The 20,129-nt window shown below is 53.7% G+C and overlaps 1 protein-coding gene across 2 annotated transcripts in view; it reads right to left on the bottom strand.

Annotated features, from left to right (window-relative positions):
* ASAP2 (ArfGAP with SH3 domain, ankyrin repeat and PH domain 2) overlaps positions 1-20,129 on the bottom strand; it is a 138,306-nt gene that overhangs the window by 3,495 nt on the left and 114,682 nt on the right. Inside the window, exons 17-27 of one of the 2 annotated variants that reach the window (XM_079111586.1) lie at positions 18,450-18,639; positions 16,486-16,571; positions 14,613-14,728; positions 13,921-13,988; positions 13,379-13,492; positions 11,115-11,367; positions 8,856-8,990; positions 7,007-7,172; positions 1,434-1,483; positions 987-1,078; positions 497-619 (exon numbers count right to left, since the gene is read on the bottom strand). In XM_079111586.1, the coding sequence (XP_078967712.1) occupies positions 497-619; positions 987-1,078; positions 1,434-1,483; positions 7,007-7,172; positions 8,856-8,990; positions 11,115-11,367; positions 13,379-13,492; positions 13,921-13,988; positions 14,613-14,728; positions 16,486-16,571; positions 18,450-18,639 (1,393 nt within the window). The remainder of the gene's footprint in view (positions 1-496; positions 620-986; positions 1,079-1,433; positions 1,484-7,006; positions 7,173-8,855; positions 8,991-11,114; positions 11,368-13,378; positions 13,493-13,920; positions 13,989-14,612; positions 14,729-16,485; positions 16,572-18,449; positions 18,640-20,129) is intronic. The other variant, XM_079111587.1, reaches the window with a different exon arrangement.

Here is a 20,129-nt window from a genome sequence, read left to right on the forward strand (position 1 = left end):
ACCACAGTGCTGTGGGTAACTCCCTCTCACCCAGTTCATAAATGGCAGTGTCTGAATTCCCAGTGCCCCGAGGACCTGTGCCCACCCTCCTCCTACACCGGGAGGCCTTGAGTGGCCCACAGCTCTTTCAGGACTAGCCCAGACCCAGGGGCTCTGCCCTTGAAGCCAGTCTCACTAGACATCTCGCTCTCAGCTGCTCTGGCCATGGGGATCCTAACCTGGAAACTCGAGGTTTAAAAGTACAGGAGTTTCATTTCAGGTCCTCAGGTGTGCTGTGGAAACTGAAGCCCAAGTGGCCTGCCCGCCTAACAAGACAGGAGTCCCCCGGGGGTAAATGAGGCCCCTCAGAAGTGGCTGCCCACAGGGAATGACACCTGAGGGTGCTGGGGCCTACGGCCTGGCAGCAGCACCAGGGCACAACCACCCAGCTGAGCACCTCACCTGTGAGCAGGCCTCTTGGGCTCCCAGGCCTCCCACCCAGGCCCACCCGACTCACCCACCACTCCTGGTCCTCCTCCCCGTCCACCACAATCACGTCTCCCTCAGAGAAGGTGAGCTCGTCTGGGTTGTCAGCCACACAATTGTACAGTGCTTTGACCCGCTTGGGCTTCGACTTGGTCTGCATCAGGAGAAGGGCACAGTTAGTGTGGCCAGAGGTCAAAGCTCTTGGGCAGAGACAGGGCCCCTGCCTCCCTCTGGTCTCTGGAGTCCTCTCCCCAGGCCTGGGAAGCCCACAGGGACCAAGGGGGCTTTTCTGTCCCAGGGCAGCTCAGGGGCCAGGGAAAGAAAAGGATGAGACCCCAGCAGAGTGGGGAAAGGAAGCAGCCAGGGTCTGGGATGGTGGTAAGGCTGTGCCAGGGCTGTGGCCAGAGGGCCAGGTCTGCCAGGTGCCCAGGTCATGAACCACCACCAGGAAGAAGCCCCAGGGGAGGTGGGACAGTCCTCCTGGCCAAAGCAGGGGCAGGAGAGCAGGCATGTCCACTTACCGCTTGTGACTTCCTGGGCATGGGTGCAGGGGGCTGCAGGGCCACAGCATTAGTCAGAGAACTATGAGCTTCTGTTCCACAAAGATCCACTGCTTTAGGGCCAAAATGAAACAACTTTACAAGATGCCCCCTCAATCGCAACCACAAGAGGTAAACAATGACTCTAAGCCACAGTGTCATGTCTGAAAGCAGATTTCCTCAGCTGTAACGTGTTGAGGTAAAAGTCCCCTCAAAGCTGAAGAACCTCCTGCCTTTACAGTGTGGGACATGGGAACATAAACAGGACCCAGGAAAGAGGAGTGGACCCCGCAGCAGAAGGCCCAGGCCAAGCGGGTGGGATGGCCGTAGGTGGAGGGCAGCAGGGCCCTGCTGGGGCTGACCCCCTGTTTGGAAATAACCCCCCACAGGTCAAACAGAAAGAAACCCAGCCCCCAATTAAATAATTACCAGGTCCTCTGGGCTGGCCTTTGTTGATCAGTGGGGTCGGCTTGTCAGCCCTACAAAGAAGGGGAAAAGAGAAGTTACTGATACCTGCCCAGGTATCCTGGTTACCTGCCTAGCCTCGTTCCCTTCATGAGGGCACACCTGTGTTCAAGCTGACCCTTGAGCAGACTTCAACTGTCATCCAATTATTATTATTTTGGTAAAATGAAAGCCCAGGGAAAGTGCCAGATCCAAGGTTCCTGATCCTAAAACCAGGGCTCTTCCAAAGCACCTCTGTCCATGTGGGCCTGAGGCTAGAAGCTGGCCCCTAACCATTGGCTCAGCCCCTTCCCTGTTCAGGCCTTGTCCCTGCATGTGAAAGGAGGGGCCAGATCTTAGTCTCAGGCCCAGGTGGGTCTGCCAGGACCTGTCAAGCACCGTGGTCGGCATTGTCATGCCCCCCACCCCACCACGGTCCAGCCACTGGGAGCCAACATGGCAGATGGGGGTCTATGAGCGCAGACGGGCCACTGGCAGACCTGGGTAAATGGGTTGCTGAGAACTGGCATTTCCACTGGCAGGTGTAACACCAGATATCAATTCTCAAAATAAGGACAGGAGGCACAAGTCTGTGGAGGGCTAAGAGAGGAAGCCCAGCTTCAGTGGCAGGGGTCTGACTGCACCCAGCGCGGAGCCAGGCGCCGGAGGGGACAGGCGGGGCTGGAGAAGCAGGAGCGCCCGGGAGGAAACCAGAGGCTGCATTCTTTCCATGGCGCACTCATTTCCTTCAGAGGCTTCCTCTGCTGCCCGGGATGAACCCACCACGGGCACTGGTGTGGCAGTCTCAGAATGAAGGGGGAGTTTTGCTATTATTTTCAGAGAAGTGAAGGGCCCACCCACCTGAGAGTCTCGTCATTTATCAGCACGGTCTCTGGTGGTAAGTGTCTCTACACCATCGGCTGAGCGCCAGGGCTCATGGAGTGTGTGAGTGTGTGTGTGTGTGTGTGCAGGCCTTCTCTTGAAAGGATCAGATGGTAACATTTTTAGTCTTTGTGGATCACCAAGTCTCAACCATTCGACTCAACACACACTTTCCTAGGGGAACCAAACTCTGAATTTCATAGAATCCTCCTGTGCCACAGTATTCTCCTTTAGATTTTTTTTAACCATTTACAAATACAATGGCAACCGTTAACTTGTGGATCATGCAAAACAGGCGGAGTTTGCCAACTCCTGCTCTAAGAGGACAAGTAGGAACACCCTGATTGACACTACGGTCAAAATAACAGGTGGGGCGGGTGCTTCTTTTCCTGAGGATCTGAACCTGTCTTGGACGCCTGGACTGCACCTGCTTTATCTGCCCTGCAACTTCCCTTCCAACCATGTTGAGCCCAGGAAGACCAGGGGGCTAGGAAGGAAACCCATCCACAACCACTAGCTCGGACTCTGCGGGAACCAGGAAAGCAGCTGGAAAGAACCACAGGACCTCGCTTGACAGCAGCCACTGCCCTCAGCACTCCCCACGAGTGCCAAGAGCCAACTGTTTCTTGTCCGGAACTTTTAAGACATGATTTGGCCTCTTAAGAGCACAGCAGCGGGGCTGGGGTTGTGGCTCAGTGGTACAGTGCTTGCCTGGCATGTGTGAGGCACTGAGTTCAAGTCTCAGCACCCCATATAAATAAATGAATAAAATGAAGGTCCATCAACATCTAAGAAAATTAAAAATTAAAAAAAAAAAAAAAAAAAAAAAAAAAGAGCACAGCAGCTTGGAGAGAGCAAACCAGAGGCCATTACAAGCAAAAAGAAAGGAAATGACACAAGCTGGGCCCTAACAAGAACCAGGAGCAGCACAGCCAGTGGTCATTTGGTTAAGGCAAGAACAACAACGGAACTGGAAAGCATATTCATTACAGCATCATTAAGCAACTCGTTACGAGTCTAACTGCTGCTTAAGAACAGGAAGGCAGGGCTGGGCATGGAGGCACATGCCTATGATTCCAGCAATTAATTAGGGGAGGCTAAGGCAGGAGGACCCCAAGTTCGAGGCCAGCCTCAGCAACTAAGCGAGGCCCTAAGCAACTTAGTGAGACCCCATCTCAAAATAAAAAGTAAAAAGGGCTGGGGATGTGGCTCAGTGGTTGAGTCTCCCTGGGTTCAATCTCTAGTACAGAAAACAAAACAAAAAAACCCCAAGGAATGGGAAGGCAGGGATGCACGTTACATTTTAGAAAGGTGTCATGCAAAGTAGCACTTAAAAGTTCTGGAAGTATTCTGGTTAAAAACGGTAGCCTGCAGGTCTCGGGGGTAGCTCAGCGGTAGAGTGCAGGCTCTGGGTTACATCCCAGCAGCACCACCCCCTGAAATACATTTACTTCCACTTCCTCCCAAGGAAAAGGACTAAAAACAAAAATTCAAACCAAGAGAACAAAGAACGGAGGGGGAAACACAATTTTGGAAGCTGGAACTGGAAGCGCGAAGGGTCATCACCTGGCTGGTGTGAGGAGGGCGATCCCCGCCAGCACCAGGAAAGCTGGAAAGCACCTACGTGTCCTGCGGGCCGGTGAGGCCCAAGGACCTCCGGAAGGGAGACAGCGTGGCACTCACAGAAGGGTCTCACAAACTCTGTCGGAGGAGACTGAGTCCTGGACTCCCACCCCACCCCGCTTACGGAAGGAGAAGCTGTTTCTCCTACAGAGGGCAAAGCAGAGGCCCTGGAATGGGACGCCACGTGTGATCGTTGGAGAATCTCGTAGAAGAGGGACCGAGTACAAGAACAGCTTTATTTCCTGACTCAACTCCCAGAAAACTGATGCCCTTCCAGTAAGAGGCCAGGGAACCTGAGTTGTCCGAGAAAAAAAGGGCCAAATTCCAAGTTCCCCAACAGCCCACCAGACCACTCCTCAGGGAAACCTGTGCAGCCACCCTGTGCACCTGGTGCAGCCGGTTGGGGTTTTGTTTTTGAAGGACTGACGGGGATTGAATCCAGGGATGCTCTACACTGAGCTACATCCCCAGCCATTTTCTTTTTGGCTAAGTTGTCCAGGCTGGTCTTGAACTTGTGATCCTTCTGCCTTAGCCTCCCAACTAGCTGGGATTACAGGTGTGTACTACCATGCCCAACTGCTGGTTGTTGTGGTTTTAAAAAATTTTTTTGTAGTTGTAGATGGACAGCATGCCTTTATTTTATTTGTTTATTTTTATGTGGTGGTAAGGATTGAACCCAGTGTCTCACACATGCTAGGTAAACACTCTGTCATTGAGCTACAGCCCCAGCCCTGCCAGTTGGTTTTTAATGCCTTGTGTGCAGCAGAAACAGACACAAAGAACTGCTCATAGGAAAAGTATCTGCCAGGCAGAGGCCAAAACGATGTGGAAGAAACACTATGCAGCAAAGCACCAATGAATTCACACTTAACACTCCAAAAACCATCATTAATATTCCCAGTGAGACTGTGACCTCATGAAACAAGAACAGGGTACTCTAAAAAAGTTTAACTTGAGAATTTTTATATAAGAGCAGAAATGAAAAACCCAATAAAAGAATTGGAATATAAAATGTAGAAAGCCTCTCAAAAGTAGATTTTAAGACAAGCAAGCAAACAAAGCAGGAAGGGAAAAGATGGTGCCAAGAGGGTCAGCTGATGAGGGCAATCCCTTCCCCCACTACTGCACACAGGCCAGAGGCTGCTCTTCCAGACTGGCTTCTGGGCAGTGGGCCATGTGACTGGCTTTGGTGGTCAGTGTGCCATCCCACCTGGTCCTTCAGAATCAACTCTGGGCCCAAGGGGTAAAGAAGGTGGCAGGCTCTGGGTCTACTCTTGGGTCTGAGAAACACAGGGAAAAAGTTTAAGTGCCTCAGGGTCCACCCATGAGATTCGGGGGAGCCGTCAGAAGTTAGGTTACTTAATGAAAAGAGAGAAGACGATACATTTAGAGGAGAGGTGAGTAGATCTGATGTCTGAAGAATGAGAAAACAGAAAAAAAAAAAAAATAGAATTTAAAGCTTTTAAAAAAAATGAGTGAAATTTCACAGAATTGGAGGGCACAGTGCAGTTCCTAGCTGGAATGGCATCTGATGGAATGCCCATCTATGTAGCAATCTGGACCACACAGGAGCCAGAGAACACGCCTGAGGGGAATCAACAGAGCTTATCCTAGGAGGGTGGCCCAATGGGAGTGTCCCGTGTGGATGATGGGAGATAGTGGCCTGGCGGGGGTCAGAGCCTGTGCCTTCAGGTGGGGTTCCTGGAACAGGACTTCACCCAAGCATGGAAAGGGGACTTCAGCCAAGGGGATGGGTGGAGGCAGAGGTGGGAGGGCTGTTCCAAAAAGGGGCACCAGTCACCTCCAGAAGTATGGAACCAGGGTTTTCCTTCAGAACAGGGAGCAGCAAGTGCAGAGAAGTAGAAAATCAGAATTGCCCCCAGTCTAGGGAGACGTGGAGTCTGTGGAGATACCTGGTGCTATGCCATAGCCCTCGCCCTCACTGATCTGGCTCTGTCGCTGCTTGACTTAGGGACAGCAATGCTGGCCAGTGTCCAGGGCCAGGCCCCCTGCTGTGAGGAAGCCCATAGCACCTGAGAGGCTGTGCATGGACAGCCTGGTCCAGCAGACACGGGCATCAGCTGCCAGACCTGGGCAGAGGAGGGCTCCCTGCCAGTCCACTGATGGTCAGTATCCATCTGACCCTGACCGTGTGGAGTCTTTTTCAGCCGAGGCCTCACATGCCGTGAAGCAAAGACAAGTTAGCTACTGTGCCAAATAAGTTCCCGACAACGAGTGGAATAACAATGGCGTGTTGCTGCAGTCAGTTCTGGTGTGGTTTGTTATCAGAACAAGCGAAACTGGAGGTATCGGTCTGAACTCGTAGATTTCAAAATAGAAAGGCACAAAAGGCATGTGTGTGTGCGTACTTCTGCATGTGCTATGAGAGCGTGTACGGACGTGCGCATCCGCGTTTCCTGGTTCTGACCGAGACAGGGCCTATCCCAGCAAGGACCCTGTGCCCAGCACCAGGACCTCAGCTTCTCAGCAGCATCCCCATTAAATAGCCACCAACACAACAAACACTTCCTCTGTAAAGACCCAGGTTGAGAGAGAGAGATGGGACTCCTCTGCGGAAAGGGTATTATTTGGACGCGTGGCGAACTGGAGAGTAGGACGGGCTGGTGGTTCCCTCAGACCAATGTCCTGATTTTGTTGGCTGTCCCAAGGTGAATGTCCTTATTTGTAGGAAACATACCTTGCACTGCTGAGGGTCCACCTGTGCAAGATAACCTTTTGAACAGGCAAAAACCAGAACCTAGAGAGCCTCATGTCTTGAGGACTTTACCCCCCTAATCCCAGCATCTGTATTAAGTGAAGATCTGAACTTGGTGGATTTAAGGTACACATTTGTAAGACATTTTCAGTTAAAAAATTCTTGAATTAATTGTAAGACCCTCAAGAGCTGATGCGTGTCACGTGACCCCTGGCCTCACAGGCCTGGGCACCAGCAACAGGGGATTTCCAGTGTTTGCCACTTAGAAGCCCCCTGAATGCAGGACGCAGGCGCAGCCAGTGTGACTGGGCCAGAGGCCAGGCAGGGGTGGCATTACCCGGGAGTAGGCTTCTTCTGAGGCAGGCGGTGAGGAGGCTGGGGTGGCAGGGGTGGGGGCCTGCTCTGGGAGGTCCCGGGCTGGGGAGGCTTGCCCGACTGGCTCAAGGCTTCTAGCATGCTGGGCGTCTTGGCCACAGGAGGGGGTGGCGTGGGAGCCAAGGGGTCTGCAGAGAGAGACGGAGAGGAAGGAGGTCAGCTCCAGTTCCACACCCACCTCCTCCCCAGATGGCTTCAGCCAGGGCTTCTCTTCCCTAGCGAGTCTCCAGGGGACACACCTGCTTCTGTTTCCTCCTGCACTTCAGGAAACTATGAAGGGAGCAAGAGGGAGTCCTAGCCAAGCACACCATCGTGATCAGAACTCTTCTGCTGGCCTGCCTCTACTCAGCTAGGCCCAGGTCGGGGAGGCCAGTACCCTTTCCTGCCCCTGACTGAACAGGCAGCAGGAGGCTGGGTGGGGCCGAGCCCAGGCCTGGCCTCTCTTGCCTGAGCCGGCCCATCCCCAGAAGGGAAGGAGGCCCCACCCGTTTACCAGGCAGCTGAGCAGGGTCAAGTCTGAGGACGGATCATGAAGACCGACTGGGTACAGGGTCCCCGGTCTGTGAGGTGGGCAGGGAGAAGGCTCTAGGATCGTCTGGTTTTACAGACCAGAGACTGAGGCTCCAAGAAGCCGAGAGATTCTGCCCAGGGGCCAAGCAAGTGATTTTGGGTCCTCAGCCCCAGCCTTTCTCCACCCTGTTCTTCTTCTCTGACAAACAGCAAAGCACCAGGTCCTTGTCACGGGTGGTGACCTGCCTCCAGGTGGGAGCTAACACGGGAGGCCCAGGACAAGCCAGCGGGAAGGAGGCTGACGACAACTAAAAGGAGGGGTGAGGAAGGCGAAGGGTCCAGGCTGAAGGCTTTCCTCCCTTTCCTCAGTTTCCTTTTCCATTTTAAAGGAAAAGCAGAGAGGCAGCGTTGTGAGACCCCAGGGGTGTCTGCCGGAGAGGCAAGACAGGGGGCTTCTGGCCTCCGGGGAGCCTCTGGCTGTGTTGTCTGGTGGTACTTCAGCAGGCTGATTTTAATTTGAACTTTTTCTTCTTCCTGTGGCACCGGAGATGGACTCCAGGGTGCTCTATCACTGAGCTACAGCCCTATTTATCTATTTAGTTTTTTTCAGGATCTCACCAAGTTGCCCAGGATGGCCTTGAACTTGGATCCTCCTGCCTCGGCCTCTCAAGTCACTGGGATTTACACTTACGTGCCACGGCACCCTGCTAATCTTAGCTATTTTAAGAAAGTCATAAGCAGGTCAGTGTAGGAATACTATCAATGCTCGGGAAGCAGGGAAACCTGGAGATGCTGGGTGCCCCCTGCCGGAGCCCAGGAGAGCAGCAGGCACAGAGGGCAGGGCCCAGGGCTTGCACCACCCACCTGGTGAGACATGCTCAGTTCTGCATGAGAGGAACACCTCTTCCCACTGCCTCTCCCCACAGGCTTTGGGGACTTCCAACCACAAGCTGGTAGTTAAAAAAAACCCATGCCCAGGTTATGCTCAAAATGACTGTCCCCAGATATTGATAATCGCCAACTGGCTGAAGGAAATGGGGGCTCTGAGATGGTGTGTGAAGGAGGAAAAGCTGCTGGAATGAATGCTTTGTGAGAGGAAAGTGAGCGAGCCATGCTGGGCCTGCTGGGGACAGACAGGACCCGCAGCTGGAGGGGTGGAGGCTGGGAGGACTGGGGCCAGCGCGCGTCTGCCTGCAGGTCTGCAGCCCCTGTGCTGTCTCCCCAGGTGGCTGCCAACAGTGCCCCCTGTCTTCCAGATCTATGAGGCCCACTGGCAAGAAGGAAAAAGGAAAAGAACGTACTGGTAGATGTCACTCGTAGAGGGGGCAGCGGTGGGTGGACAGCTGGCGGATCTGACGAAGATCGCTGCCGGCTTACACCGTCCACACCTACAGAGTTTGTCTTCCACAGGGTGTTAGCTGAGGAGGCTGCCTGAACTAAACCCACGCGCGCGCACACACACACGTGCACACACACAGAACAAAAACAGAAACAAAACACTGCGTTATTGATCCTCTCGCTTATAAAATGGTCACTCTGACCCTTCTAGAGTGGCAAACAGACCCTGGAACTTTACTCTCATCTCTGGTATCTGGAAGACAGATGCCAATGTCTGCTAACCAGAGATGATCTGGGGAACATTCCCAGCTGGCTTTCTCAGTCTGATGGGGAAATGCAAAAATTCCTGACTTTATTTCATAAGGATAAATATTATTTGAAGAGGGACATAAATCACCACAATGTCATATTCGGGGACCATGGAACCTCTGCTCATCTCTGACCTTCACTGTATTCTGCAGGCTGTGGGAGCCACCCTGTTCCCAGCCCGCACTGGTGGGGAGGGGACAGGTCAGCCACAGGGGAGGACCCTCTCCCGACTTCCTGCAATACTCTGGCTACAGACTGGCACGAGGACCCAGCATGTTCAGATGGTCCCCAAAGAGGTGGCATTTCCCTGGTCGCTCCGTTCCCCTGCCATCCACTCAAGTGCACAGCTGTGACCCAGAGTCCCTGGCTGTGCACAGCCCACGGGGAGGGCGGGCCTGGCAGTGAAGCCGCCAGCATCCTCCCTGGAGGAAGCCTTCCCGCCCCTCCTGTGGCTGGGCAGGGTCTGCCACAGCACAAGACACTCGACGTCCACTTCTGTCCTATTATCTGTTGTGTGGGAACTAGATGACTAGATGAGAACAGGGAGAAGCAGGCGAGGGGTGCGATCTGCTGCATCTGAAGAAAGAAAGAAGCTGAAGACAAGAGTGGAAGAAACAGAAAGAAACCCGGGCCCTGATTCCAGGAAAACTGGAAATGGAGATGAGCTTCCCCTCCTCTTCCACCACCCAACAGGGCAAGAGGAAATCTCTCCTCCCCGTCACAGCCAGCCAGGAAGAGCCTCCAACGGGAATGGAGGTGCCCAAATCCTTTGGGTCTGAGCCTTTCAGAATAAATGCACCTCTCCAGGAAGTGGGAAGAGGTGAGGGGGGCACTGGTCAGCTGAGAGGGGGACCGGCAGTGGCTGGGTGACTGAGAGGACCGCTGCACTCCTTGGTCACAGTTCCTCTCAAGCCCAGCATGGTGCTGTCTGGGAAGCACGGCACACGAGGGCCGTGGGGTGGTGAGAAAGCTGGCTTCTGGGTCTGGGGGCAGGGAGGATTTAGTGGTCCATGGGACAGGCTCATCCTCATGATACCCAGGACAGTGGGGCAAGATGGGCACAGTCACACTGCGACGTGAGCTGTCTGCTCACCCCTCCAGCCTGGTCTCATGCTTCCCTCCCTCCAGCTACCTGTCACAGGCTCCACACCAGCGCTATGGAGGCCCGTGGGCTCTCCAGGCTCAGCAGCCCTCGCTTCCATAGGAAGTCCCTAAAGGCCACAGCCCATGGCTGGCAGCTGCAGTCTTGGGTGAGCTGGTCACTTGGCAGGCCTGCCCTCAACAAGCACAGTGCCAGCTGATCTTCACTACTCGATAAACTCCTTGAGGGCTTCAGTTGACATATTTGTAAACAAAGAATCTCACCTGTCGAGTACCCTGGCTATGCAGGGACAGAGCACCTGAGGTTAAGTCAAGTGAGCTTTTCACACTGAAAGTGCTGGAGGAGACAATTCTGTATTTTTACAATTAGGCTGGGCATTGTTCCCCAAATTAGTATCTTTTTCTCCTTCATTCCAAGAAAATCATGGGGGTGGGGGTAAGAATGGATCACTGGCGCTACGGGCTGGCCCTGACACAGGCAGAGAAGTGAGAAAGGAGAGAGTCGAGGCTAGGAAGGGCAGTATGTGGTAAGGACCGCAGAGAGCATCCCCTGGCCCGCTCCAGGCCCACCTGGGGCAGCCCCACATCACCCAGACCACCAGGAGCCACGTCTCTGCCCAGAGTAAGAAGCCAGTCAAGATCGCCACCATTTGGTACTGTAAGAATGATGGAATTTCTTTAGGAAGCAAACAGAAAATAACTACAAAATAAGTGCCCAAGTGTCACCTAGTTGGGGGCAGAGCAGATGCAAACTTCCCAAACCCTCCAACCAAACCCTCTACGTATCTGCAGAGGACCAAGAAGTTTCGTACCTTTGACAACATTTCGAGGTGGGAGTGGGGGGGCACTGGTGGTAGTGGGGGCCACAGGCTGGGACTGGGGCGGGCTGCCACTCAGGATGGCTCCATAGGTCTCGTTCTGCACAATGCTGGGCACGAACCCTCTCTGCTTGTCCTTGGCGAGGTTGGCAGCATCTCTGGCCAGAGATGTGGCATTAGGCTGAAGCTGGCTGGATCCCAGCTGGTAGAAACTGACGGGCCGGTCCTCCCGCCGGTTGGGACTGGGCTGAGGAGGAATGTCGGACAGAGGTGTGAGATGCAGATGGGGCCTCTGGCTGGTGAGGGCAATGCGGCCATGCAAAGCACACTTGCCCCACTTCTGCTCGGCCTCGGACTCGCCTGGGGCCTGAGAGCTGCAGGATTTTAAAACTTACTCTTGTGTCTTGTAATTGAAACACACAAGCAGACACCCCTGCCCCAAAGCCATGACTTCCAAGTTACAATTCTCTGTTCTGTGGAGGATTTCAAAGATAAGCTATTTCGTCTTACTGGTCAGAGCTATCTCTAACGAGCCCCTCCCGTCTCCAAGGTTTCCCTTCCCAATACACCGCCTTACATTTGAGAACGATGCAGGTGGCTCTGGCCACGCAGCTGCAATCACACCAACAGCACTGCAGCCGACTGGCCCACACTCACAGGAACTCCTGAGATTCCTCTAACTCAGGGGTCTGCTAGCCTTGGCCATGGGCTGCCCTGTTTTTATAAATAAAGTTTTATGAAAACATGGCTGTGTCCCATTGCTTACATACTGTCCTTGCCTGCTTTGGGACCACCCTGGCAAAGCTGAGTAGTTGCAATAAAAACCAATATTTTAGGCCAAGGAGCCTCAAGTATTTATTATCTGGCTCTTTAAGAGTTTGTCCACCCCTGCTCTCCTGCAGACTAACGTATCCAGCCATGACTCCCTAACTTAGGTGCCACTCATACTTCAAATCAGCCTCGGCGTATTAGCTATGATCTCAAGCAAATACCCTCATCCTCATCTGTTAAATGGGCACAACATCCACCGTTTCTCTAGCAGTCCCAGGCATGTGGTAGGCGCTCAGCATCAACCTTTTGCTCCCCTCACAGGACCGTCCACCCACCCCAGGCTTGGGTGAAATGTGGCTTGGTGTGCAGAACTTGGCAGCCAGCGGCTCTTTGCACAGATTCCTACATTCCGACAGAGCTGACGGCTGGGGGACAAAACACCTCACTCTCTGCTGATAAAGGGAGTGGGTGGCGGAGTCTGGGCCTCAGGATTTCAGGCCCGAGCCTTGGCTGCTGCTGTGCTCTCCTGGGCACTGGCTGGCTCCACTGCTGCCCCAGGACAGGGAGGTGATGCACAACCTCCTCTCAGCAGAGGCTTCAAATTTTTTTTTTTTTTTTTCATTTTTAAAGGCAGGTTAACATGAAACAAGTCAGTTCTTCTTGCTTTGATGCTGTTTTGTATTAACTCAGTGAAGGAATTCCTTATTCTGTATGCTAAGAAATGGTCAGTGCGGATGGAACAACGGCATGAGCAAGGGCTTCAGGAAAGCTGTCCAACCCCTTCCACCTGTGCCAACCATCTCTGCCCATCCAGTAAATCCTCAATACACCTCAGAACGTGGAAGTCATAGCCAGCCAAGAGAATGTGCTCAACTAGGTTTCCTCTCATCTGAACCCTAGCCCTTCCCAGGGCTGCCTGAGCTCGACCCTCAGCTGAGATCTGGGTGAAGGCGGCAGCCATCCTGGGCCCAGCCACGTGCCAGGCAGTGTGTGGTGAGAACGGAGCTAGACCGTCAGCGAGGGCCCTCCTTCTGGTTCCAAGGCCATCTGAAAATGCATACTTCACCTTGGCCAAGGCCAGCTCTCTTGAGGTTCCAGTGCCTCCATCCCCAAAGGGAGGAGCTGGACTCAGGGAGATGGAAGGGCTGTGGGCTGATTTCATTTGAAGTTTTTGAGATCAGCCAGGCAAACATGCCCAGGCAGATGAATGCGATGACCTGGAACAGAGGAGACCTGGCTCCTCCGCCCAGGACTCTGCACAGCCCCAGGAGCATGGGCACAGAGCTGCCTATGACCGAGTTGGCCACTCTTCCCATCGGGGTGCAGGAGTGGGAGGCCGCGGGGAGTGGCAGAAGGGATAGGCCCAAAACCTGCTGGGGGATGCAAACGAAGAACAGCTGCATTTCCCCCTCTACGGACAGCCTTCTGCCCTGGCTCCGGACCAGGACCCACTGTGGCTCTGTCCAACAGGTGGCGGCTACACAGACCTGCAGCTTCTCATCCACATCCTCGTCACTCTCGTCCAGGTCTTCATGGAGCAGCCGCCACTCATACTCGACGTGAACGTGACAGTTCAGTCTTCCAGATAATGCCTGGGTCAGCTGAGAAGCACAAGCGACAGTCAGTGCTGCGTCCAACACCCTCGGCACGAGGCAGTGTCTGCAGGTGTTCAGGCAGACAGCAGCCAGGCACCAGGGAGGAAGGTGCAGGGAGATGGCAAGCTCCTTCCAATCCCGGGGCCCAGGTTAACCCCCTTCTGCTGATTCACAGGACGACCTTCACACTCCTCCTGGAAGCACCTGTGAGTTCTTATAAACTGTAAGTACTGGACACAGGCGAGGGATATTTGGGACTTACAGGATCAGCCTGCAGGTATGGACACTACATATGCAAGCAAATCAACCCCCAGGTCGGGCTGATTCTTAGCATGTCCCACCCAGGACACAGGTCCTCTGTGACAAGGGCCAGGGTGGTACAAGCCCCCCTCACTGTCCCCAGAGGTACCCCGCCCACCCGCTGGGGGACTCACCAGCTCCTCACAATGTTCATGTTTGAGGCGCTTCGCAATATCCAGTGGTGTCTCTCCTGCCTCGTTTGCTAAAAGCCAAGGGCAAGGAAAGGAAGCGTCATGAGGAGACCCAGCAGGGATCTGCCAGCAGGGGCAGGTCACCAGAGACACCGTGAGGCAGCACTGAACTCACTGGAGCACAACTCCTGAAACCCAGTTAGCCTGACTTGGTGGCTGACAACCATGAAGAAGCTAACAGTCAGACTGGGCTGCAGCTCAGGGGCAGAGTGCCTGCCTAGCCCGTGTGAGGAACTAGGTTCGATCCTCAGCACCCCATAAAAATAGACAGATAAAATAAAAGCATTCTGTCCTCTGTCCATCCAGAACTACAATTTTTTTTAAATAAAAAATGCAACAGTAGAGAAGCTAAGATTTTAAAAGTAAAAATTTGAGCCAAGAGAGTAAAACTGTTGAAGTACAACTAATCAGAATCAATGTCCAAATGACAAGGCATCAAATAAAGCAGCATATCAATCCTGAACCCGGGGCACTGCCGCGTGTGCCACGTGATGGATGGGAGACACCCTGAGTCCGCCTGCCAACGAGAGCTGGTTAAATTTAAAGGAGAAGCGTGGCTCTGCCCTCTCTGTCCAACAGCTCTCGTGAACCGGGGATGGTTGGACGCGCTCCCGGCGAGGGCCACTGGGTCTCACCGATCTCGATGGAGGCCTTCCCGCGCAGGAGGAGCTTGAGGCACTCAGTGTTATCCGTCAGGCAGCAGTAGTGCAGGGCTGTGCTGCCCTTGCCTGTCTGCTTGTCCAGGTTCCCGCTGCCGAGAAGAGGCATAGGAGAAAGGTTACTGAGGGGCAGGTGGCTCAGCAGGGCACGAAGGGCGTGTGAGCGAGAGGCAGAGGGCCAGCACAGCCCATGAGCAACTGGACAGAAGGCCGTCTACCACTCCAGGTGCCTGTGTGGAGGTGGTGGCCGTGTCCTGGGACATCACAGAGGGAACCCATGATGGCAGAGGCCAGGCAGGGGCAGTGGTGTGCTGCTGGGCCTGAGAAGCTGGGCAGTGCAGCCCCGAGTGAGCCTGGAACTCCCACCTCTTCCCGCTTCTCCTACAGTGCCCACCGCTCAGCCTGCACAAATGCCCAGCCTGCCCCACAGGAGGACAGGCCAGATGAGCTGTTTCATCCATCATCCAATGCTCCTGCCAGGGAGAGGAAAAGCCACTTCTCCAGGCGCAAGTTCCAAGCTCCCGGGACCCTCTGAGTGCAGTTAGGGGCTGCTTCAGAAGAGGCCCTTCTGACAAAAATGAGACCAGCTTATCCAAACAGGTGCGTGTGAGCCACAGATGTGGGACAAGCTGTTCCACACATGGACACCACCATCATGGAGGCCGACAGGGCCTTGTGACCCTGGACAGAAAAGCGGGGATGGACATGACCTCAGGGGGTAGCACCTCTGCTCCCGCCAGGAGGAAACCAATACTTTTCAGTGTAAGGGAGAGCCCCTTCTGTCTTCTTTCTTTTCTTTTTGTTCTGGGGATGAAACCCAAGGCCTCATGCATTCTAGAAAAGTGCTCTACCACTGAGCTACACCCCTAGCCCAAGCCTCCTTTCCTGATCTGTCCTCTACCGCTCTCCTCTCTCCATCCCAGAAGTAAAGAAACCAGGGTTCTCCTTTGTCCCCTGGAGATTTCACACATGGAGAGGCATCAACTGATCAACATTCTGGAACCCCTGCTCTGTCGCAGGTGATGGGTTGGTGCTCAGAGGACGGGACATCTAGGTCTGCTCAGGAATGGCCGTGGGTCTTAGGCTGACCACCCCAAGCTCCTCTACTTTCTAGCTGCTTTCCCACTCCTCTGCCCAGGAATTGTAAGAAAAAGCAGAGGAAACAGAATGCAAGCCGTCCACTGCTTTTGCACCGTGGAATTTTCCACTCCACTTGGAGCAATTTTGGTGGCTTTCAATCAGCACCCTTCCAGACACACGCCCCTACACCATGGTCAGGCAAAGGTCTGGAGGTCTGGCCTTCAGCTGCCAGGCAGGTGGCACACAGGAAGCACAAGCGCAGAACAGCACACCAGGGCCTGGGTAAACTGCACCGGCACGTTCCAAAAGGCCATTTCCAGAAAAGTACACACCCACCTCTCAGCCCAGCCAAAGGCCCACACTCCAGTGCTCTGGTTCAGGATCTCTACCACCTTCACCTCTCTGCTATTCAGGATGTCCTGTTTGGGACCAGCAGACCCACCCACAGGGCAAGGTGAGGAGCCTGCCAGTGCACAGGATGTGGATGGGGCCACACACTGCTGCTCCTGGGCTCCCAGTCCAGCAGCCACACCTCCCTGGGGTCTGAGTCCCAGACTCAAGGGCCTGGAGCTTGGATTTCCTTAGTACCGCCGTGCAAGGCCCCATACCTGGCATCTCCTGTCCCATGACCGTGCTCAGACCTGAACATGCCAGCATCTCTGCAGCACAGCGAAAGCAGGGAGCCAGTCGCTGCCGTCCCCAGAAAGCCCAGGGAGCAGGAGCAAAAGCAAAAGCCCCTCCCCACCCCCCGCTAGGTTCAGACACACACCTGTTTTGAACCAGAAAGTCCACGATGTGAAGAGATGTCCGGTCCACAGATCTGACAGCAAGATGGAGGGCTGTCTCATCTGGCTCCTGGAAACCAAAGCAAGACATTCCAGAATTCCAGCAGCAGCTTTCGATACCGATTCCAACCAAGTGAAGTCGTGTACATGTCTTCCAAAAGTTTCCATCCTTTCTTCCAAAAACGTCTAAGATATGGAGTGCCCTCTGATATCCATGGCAAACTCTACCATGAGGAACGTGTAATTTGGGGATTGCTTAGAGATCGGCCCTGTTCTCCCTTACTCCACGGAAAATAAATGAGAAATTCAGGGTTTTCAAGTCCAAGCCCTCTCGATCCTATGTCAACCACTGTACCAGCAACACAGGAGTCTTGCTCAAAGCACCCAGGAAGATCCAGGATCTCTGACACTCCAGTCCCTTTATCTGATCCTGGAGTGAATAGAGCCATGTTTTTAAAGCAGGGTTCAAGTTTTTATTCTGCACTACGGATAACACTAGGTCTGCCAACCCTCCTGTGGTCTTCAATTCATACTAGGGAGTAAAGGACCACTGCTACTTTTTCTAATGGCAGGTTTGGCAGGTGAGAGAGCAGCAGGGAAGGAAACAGCCCCAGAATAGGAGATGTGGGGCAGAGGAAGCCACTACCTGCCCACTTGCCACCTGCCCTGCCTGCTTGGTCCTCTGGCCACAACACAGCTTAGTGCTGTGCACTCTCCACCACCTCGGAGTCTGGGTCCTGTCTATAGAGAGGAAGAGAAAGGGGGCACCCCACAGCCTGCAGGTGTCTTGGCTCACATCTAGAGGAGGGTATTGGTCTTCAGGAGAAAGGTGCTCCTGCCCCACATCACAACCCCCACCTGTGGAGTTTGGAGTGGGCCTGAGAGGACATGGCTAAGCCCCCGGATAAGAGGCTAGGAGTCCCAGGGAACCTGGGGCTGAGATGTATGTCCATGGGGCATTTGTGGAAGACTAGGAGACCTGCCAGCCCCTTAGGTATAGTTTACTATAGTTTACTGTGGGCCCCTGAGGGTTCCCTCAAGTCTGGGGCGTGTTTCCCACCCACCCTCTCAGGGAGGAGAGAGCACGGGGTGCGGCTATAGGGAACTGCCCCTCCCAGGGCCCTCCTCATGCAGCCTTGGGCTCATCCCACTCACAGGAGGCTGAGCAGGCCTCTAGAAGGTGTGTCCCCTTGCCCTTAGGATGGGCTTGCTTTCCAGAGTTGGCACTTCATTTGTGGTTTACGAATAAACCAACGTACAAAGCTCCAGTTGGGAAGATCATGTTCTGCAGATCTACTGCATAGCATAGTGATTATCGTTCATGATAATAATGCATTGTGTATCTCAAAACAGCTAAGAGGATCTGAGATGTTCTCCCCATGAAAAATATGTAAGGTGAGGGATAGGTTAATAGCTTGATTTAGTCATTCTATAGTGTGAACGTCTCTCAAAACATCCCATTGTCCATAAATATACACACAGGTTGAGCATTCCTAATCCCAAAATCATAAATGCTCCAAAAATTTTTAAGTGGTGGCCAACACAAAGAGAAAATTCCACAACTGACCTCATGTGATCAGTTGTAGTCAAAACACAGGAACCCTAAAAATACTGAATAAAATCACCTTCAGGCTGTAAGAGGTATATGTGAAATGTAAATGAACTCTGTTTAGGCTTGGGTCCCATCCCCAATACATCTCAGACACAAATATTCCAAAATCTGAAAAAAATCCAAACACTTCTAGTTCCAAGCATTTAGGATGAGAGATGTTGAACCTATGTCATTGCTTGCCAATTAAAAAAAGAAGCAGCAGCCACCAATTTCTCCTACAGAACCTGTGCTGCCACTTCTGGAGAATCACACGGCAGGGGCAAGTCCAAGAACCCTGCCCGGCGCCCTCCCCTTTCCTTCCCTCTGCTTTCTAGCAAGCAGCAACCACGTGCTCACATGTCCATTGGCCAGCGGGATCTTTTCGGTAAGGTCCACACCGTCAGCATAAGCTTGGAGTAATCCGAGGATGTCTCTGTTCTTAACCGCCTCACAGAGGCTGTGCAGCTTCGCAGCGCTGTCTGTGTGCTTCTTCCTGGCGTACTTCTTCTCCAGGTACTTGGCAGTGATGTAGTCCTTCCTGGCATTCCTGAAACCAGACACCCCTGCCAGGTGAGCCACCTTCGGGATCCTGCGCACCCCACCCCCAGGCAGCGCTGGTGGCAGAGCGCCAGGCAGGAGGACGCTTCACCTGCAAGCGCCTGGTCACCACGACCTGGAATACAGGGTGTCCCTAGTCTCCAGTGTCGGAGGCGTCCATGCCCCAGGCAGCAGTTCTGGGCCTGACCCAGCCAGGTGGGCAATGCCCCACGAGGCTGCTGCGCCTGCCTCGCCCTGAGATTTCGCGCTCTGCCCTCCCACACTGTTGCTCCTGCCGCTCAAGCCTGTAGCTGTGCCCTTTCCACCAGACCCTCTCCATGGCCCGCTCACGTCCCAACTGCCGTGATCCACGTCCCGCCCATAGTGCTCCTGGGCCACCTCTGTAGGTGGACTGGCTGCCCTGGCCTGCCGTCCATTCAAAGTCTCTCCCTGGTAGCCTGTCTGCCTGCCTGACCAGGGACAGGGACCACAAGGCACCGTGCCTGGCATGAAAGCCACTTCCTGTCAGATGAACCAAAGGGAACTGCCCCTCTTCTTTGTGGTCTACGTTCTGGCCTTTAAGTGCCATTGTGCTCAGATGTCACCCTTCTCAGGAAGCCTGGAAGGACAGCAACCCTGGGTGAGCCGGAGGAGCCAGGGTTCAAATTCCACTCTCACTGCATGCCAAGTGTTTGAACTCGAACAAATATTCATCTTAGGCCTCAAGCGCTCTCATCTGTGAAAGTGCACCCAACACAGCCTCACACGAGTTGACACCTAAGCAGAGCACACAGTAGGTCCTGGGACCTTGCAGAGTGCTGATGCACTTGGAAGATGGAGAGTAAGAAAACTGGCAGCTCGCTGGTCAGAGCCTGAGCCCTTTACATACCCAGTCCCAGTGAAGATCTCATCAAGAGCAACGACTGAAGAACTGGAGAGACACGGGGCCCTGGAGTGCTCACGCCAATCAAGCCAGAAATGCCACGGACAACCGAAGCAGGGGAGCACTGACCTACGCCTCCAGGATAGACCCGAGCACACCATGCTGGGGAGGGAGCCAGGCACGGACAGCTACCGCAGAATCCATACAGACGCAAGTGTCCTGACTGGCCAGTCTGTAGAGCAGGAAGTAGCTGTCCAGGGTGGGTGGACAGGGGCCCTCAGGAGGTGGTGGATTATGGGTACGGGGTTTCTCTCTGGAGTGAAAAAAATCTAAAGTTGATTGTGAGCCTGGTATGGTGGCGTGTGCCTGCCATCCCAACTATTCAGTAGGTTGAGGCGGGAAGGTCACCGAGTTCAAGGCCAGCCTGGGCAATGCCGTAATGAGACCCCCATCTCAAATAAAAAAAAAAAAAAAAGTAAAAATTAAAACAAAATTGATTGTGGCAATGGGCACACACACAATCTGTGAATACCCTAAAAGTCACTGGATTGTACAACTTTCAGAGGTGCAAATTGTATTTCAGTAAAACTGCTTCAAAAAAGGTCAGGAAGAAACAA

This window comes from Sciurus vulgaris (assembly GCF_902686455.1).
Source record: "Sciurus vulgaris genome assembly, chromosome: 14".
NCBI lineage: Eukaryota > Metazoa > Chordata > Mammalia > Rodentia > Sciuridae > Sciurus > Sciurus vulgaris.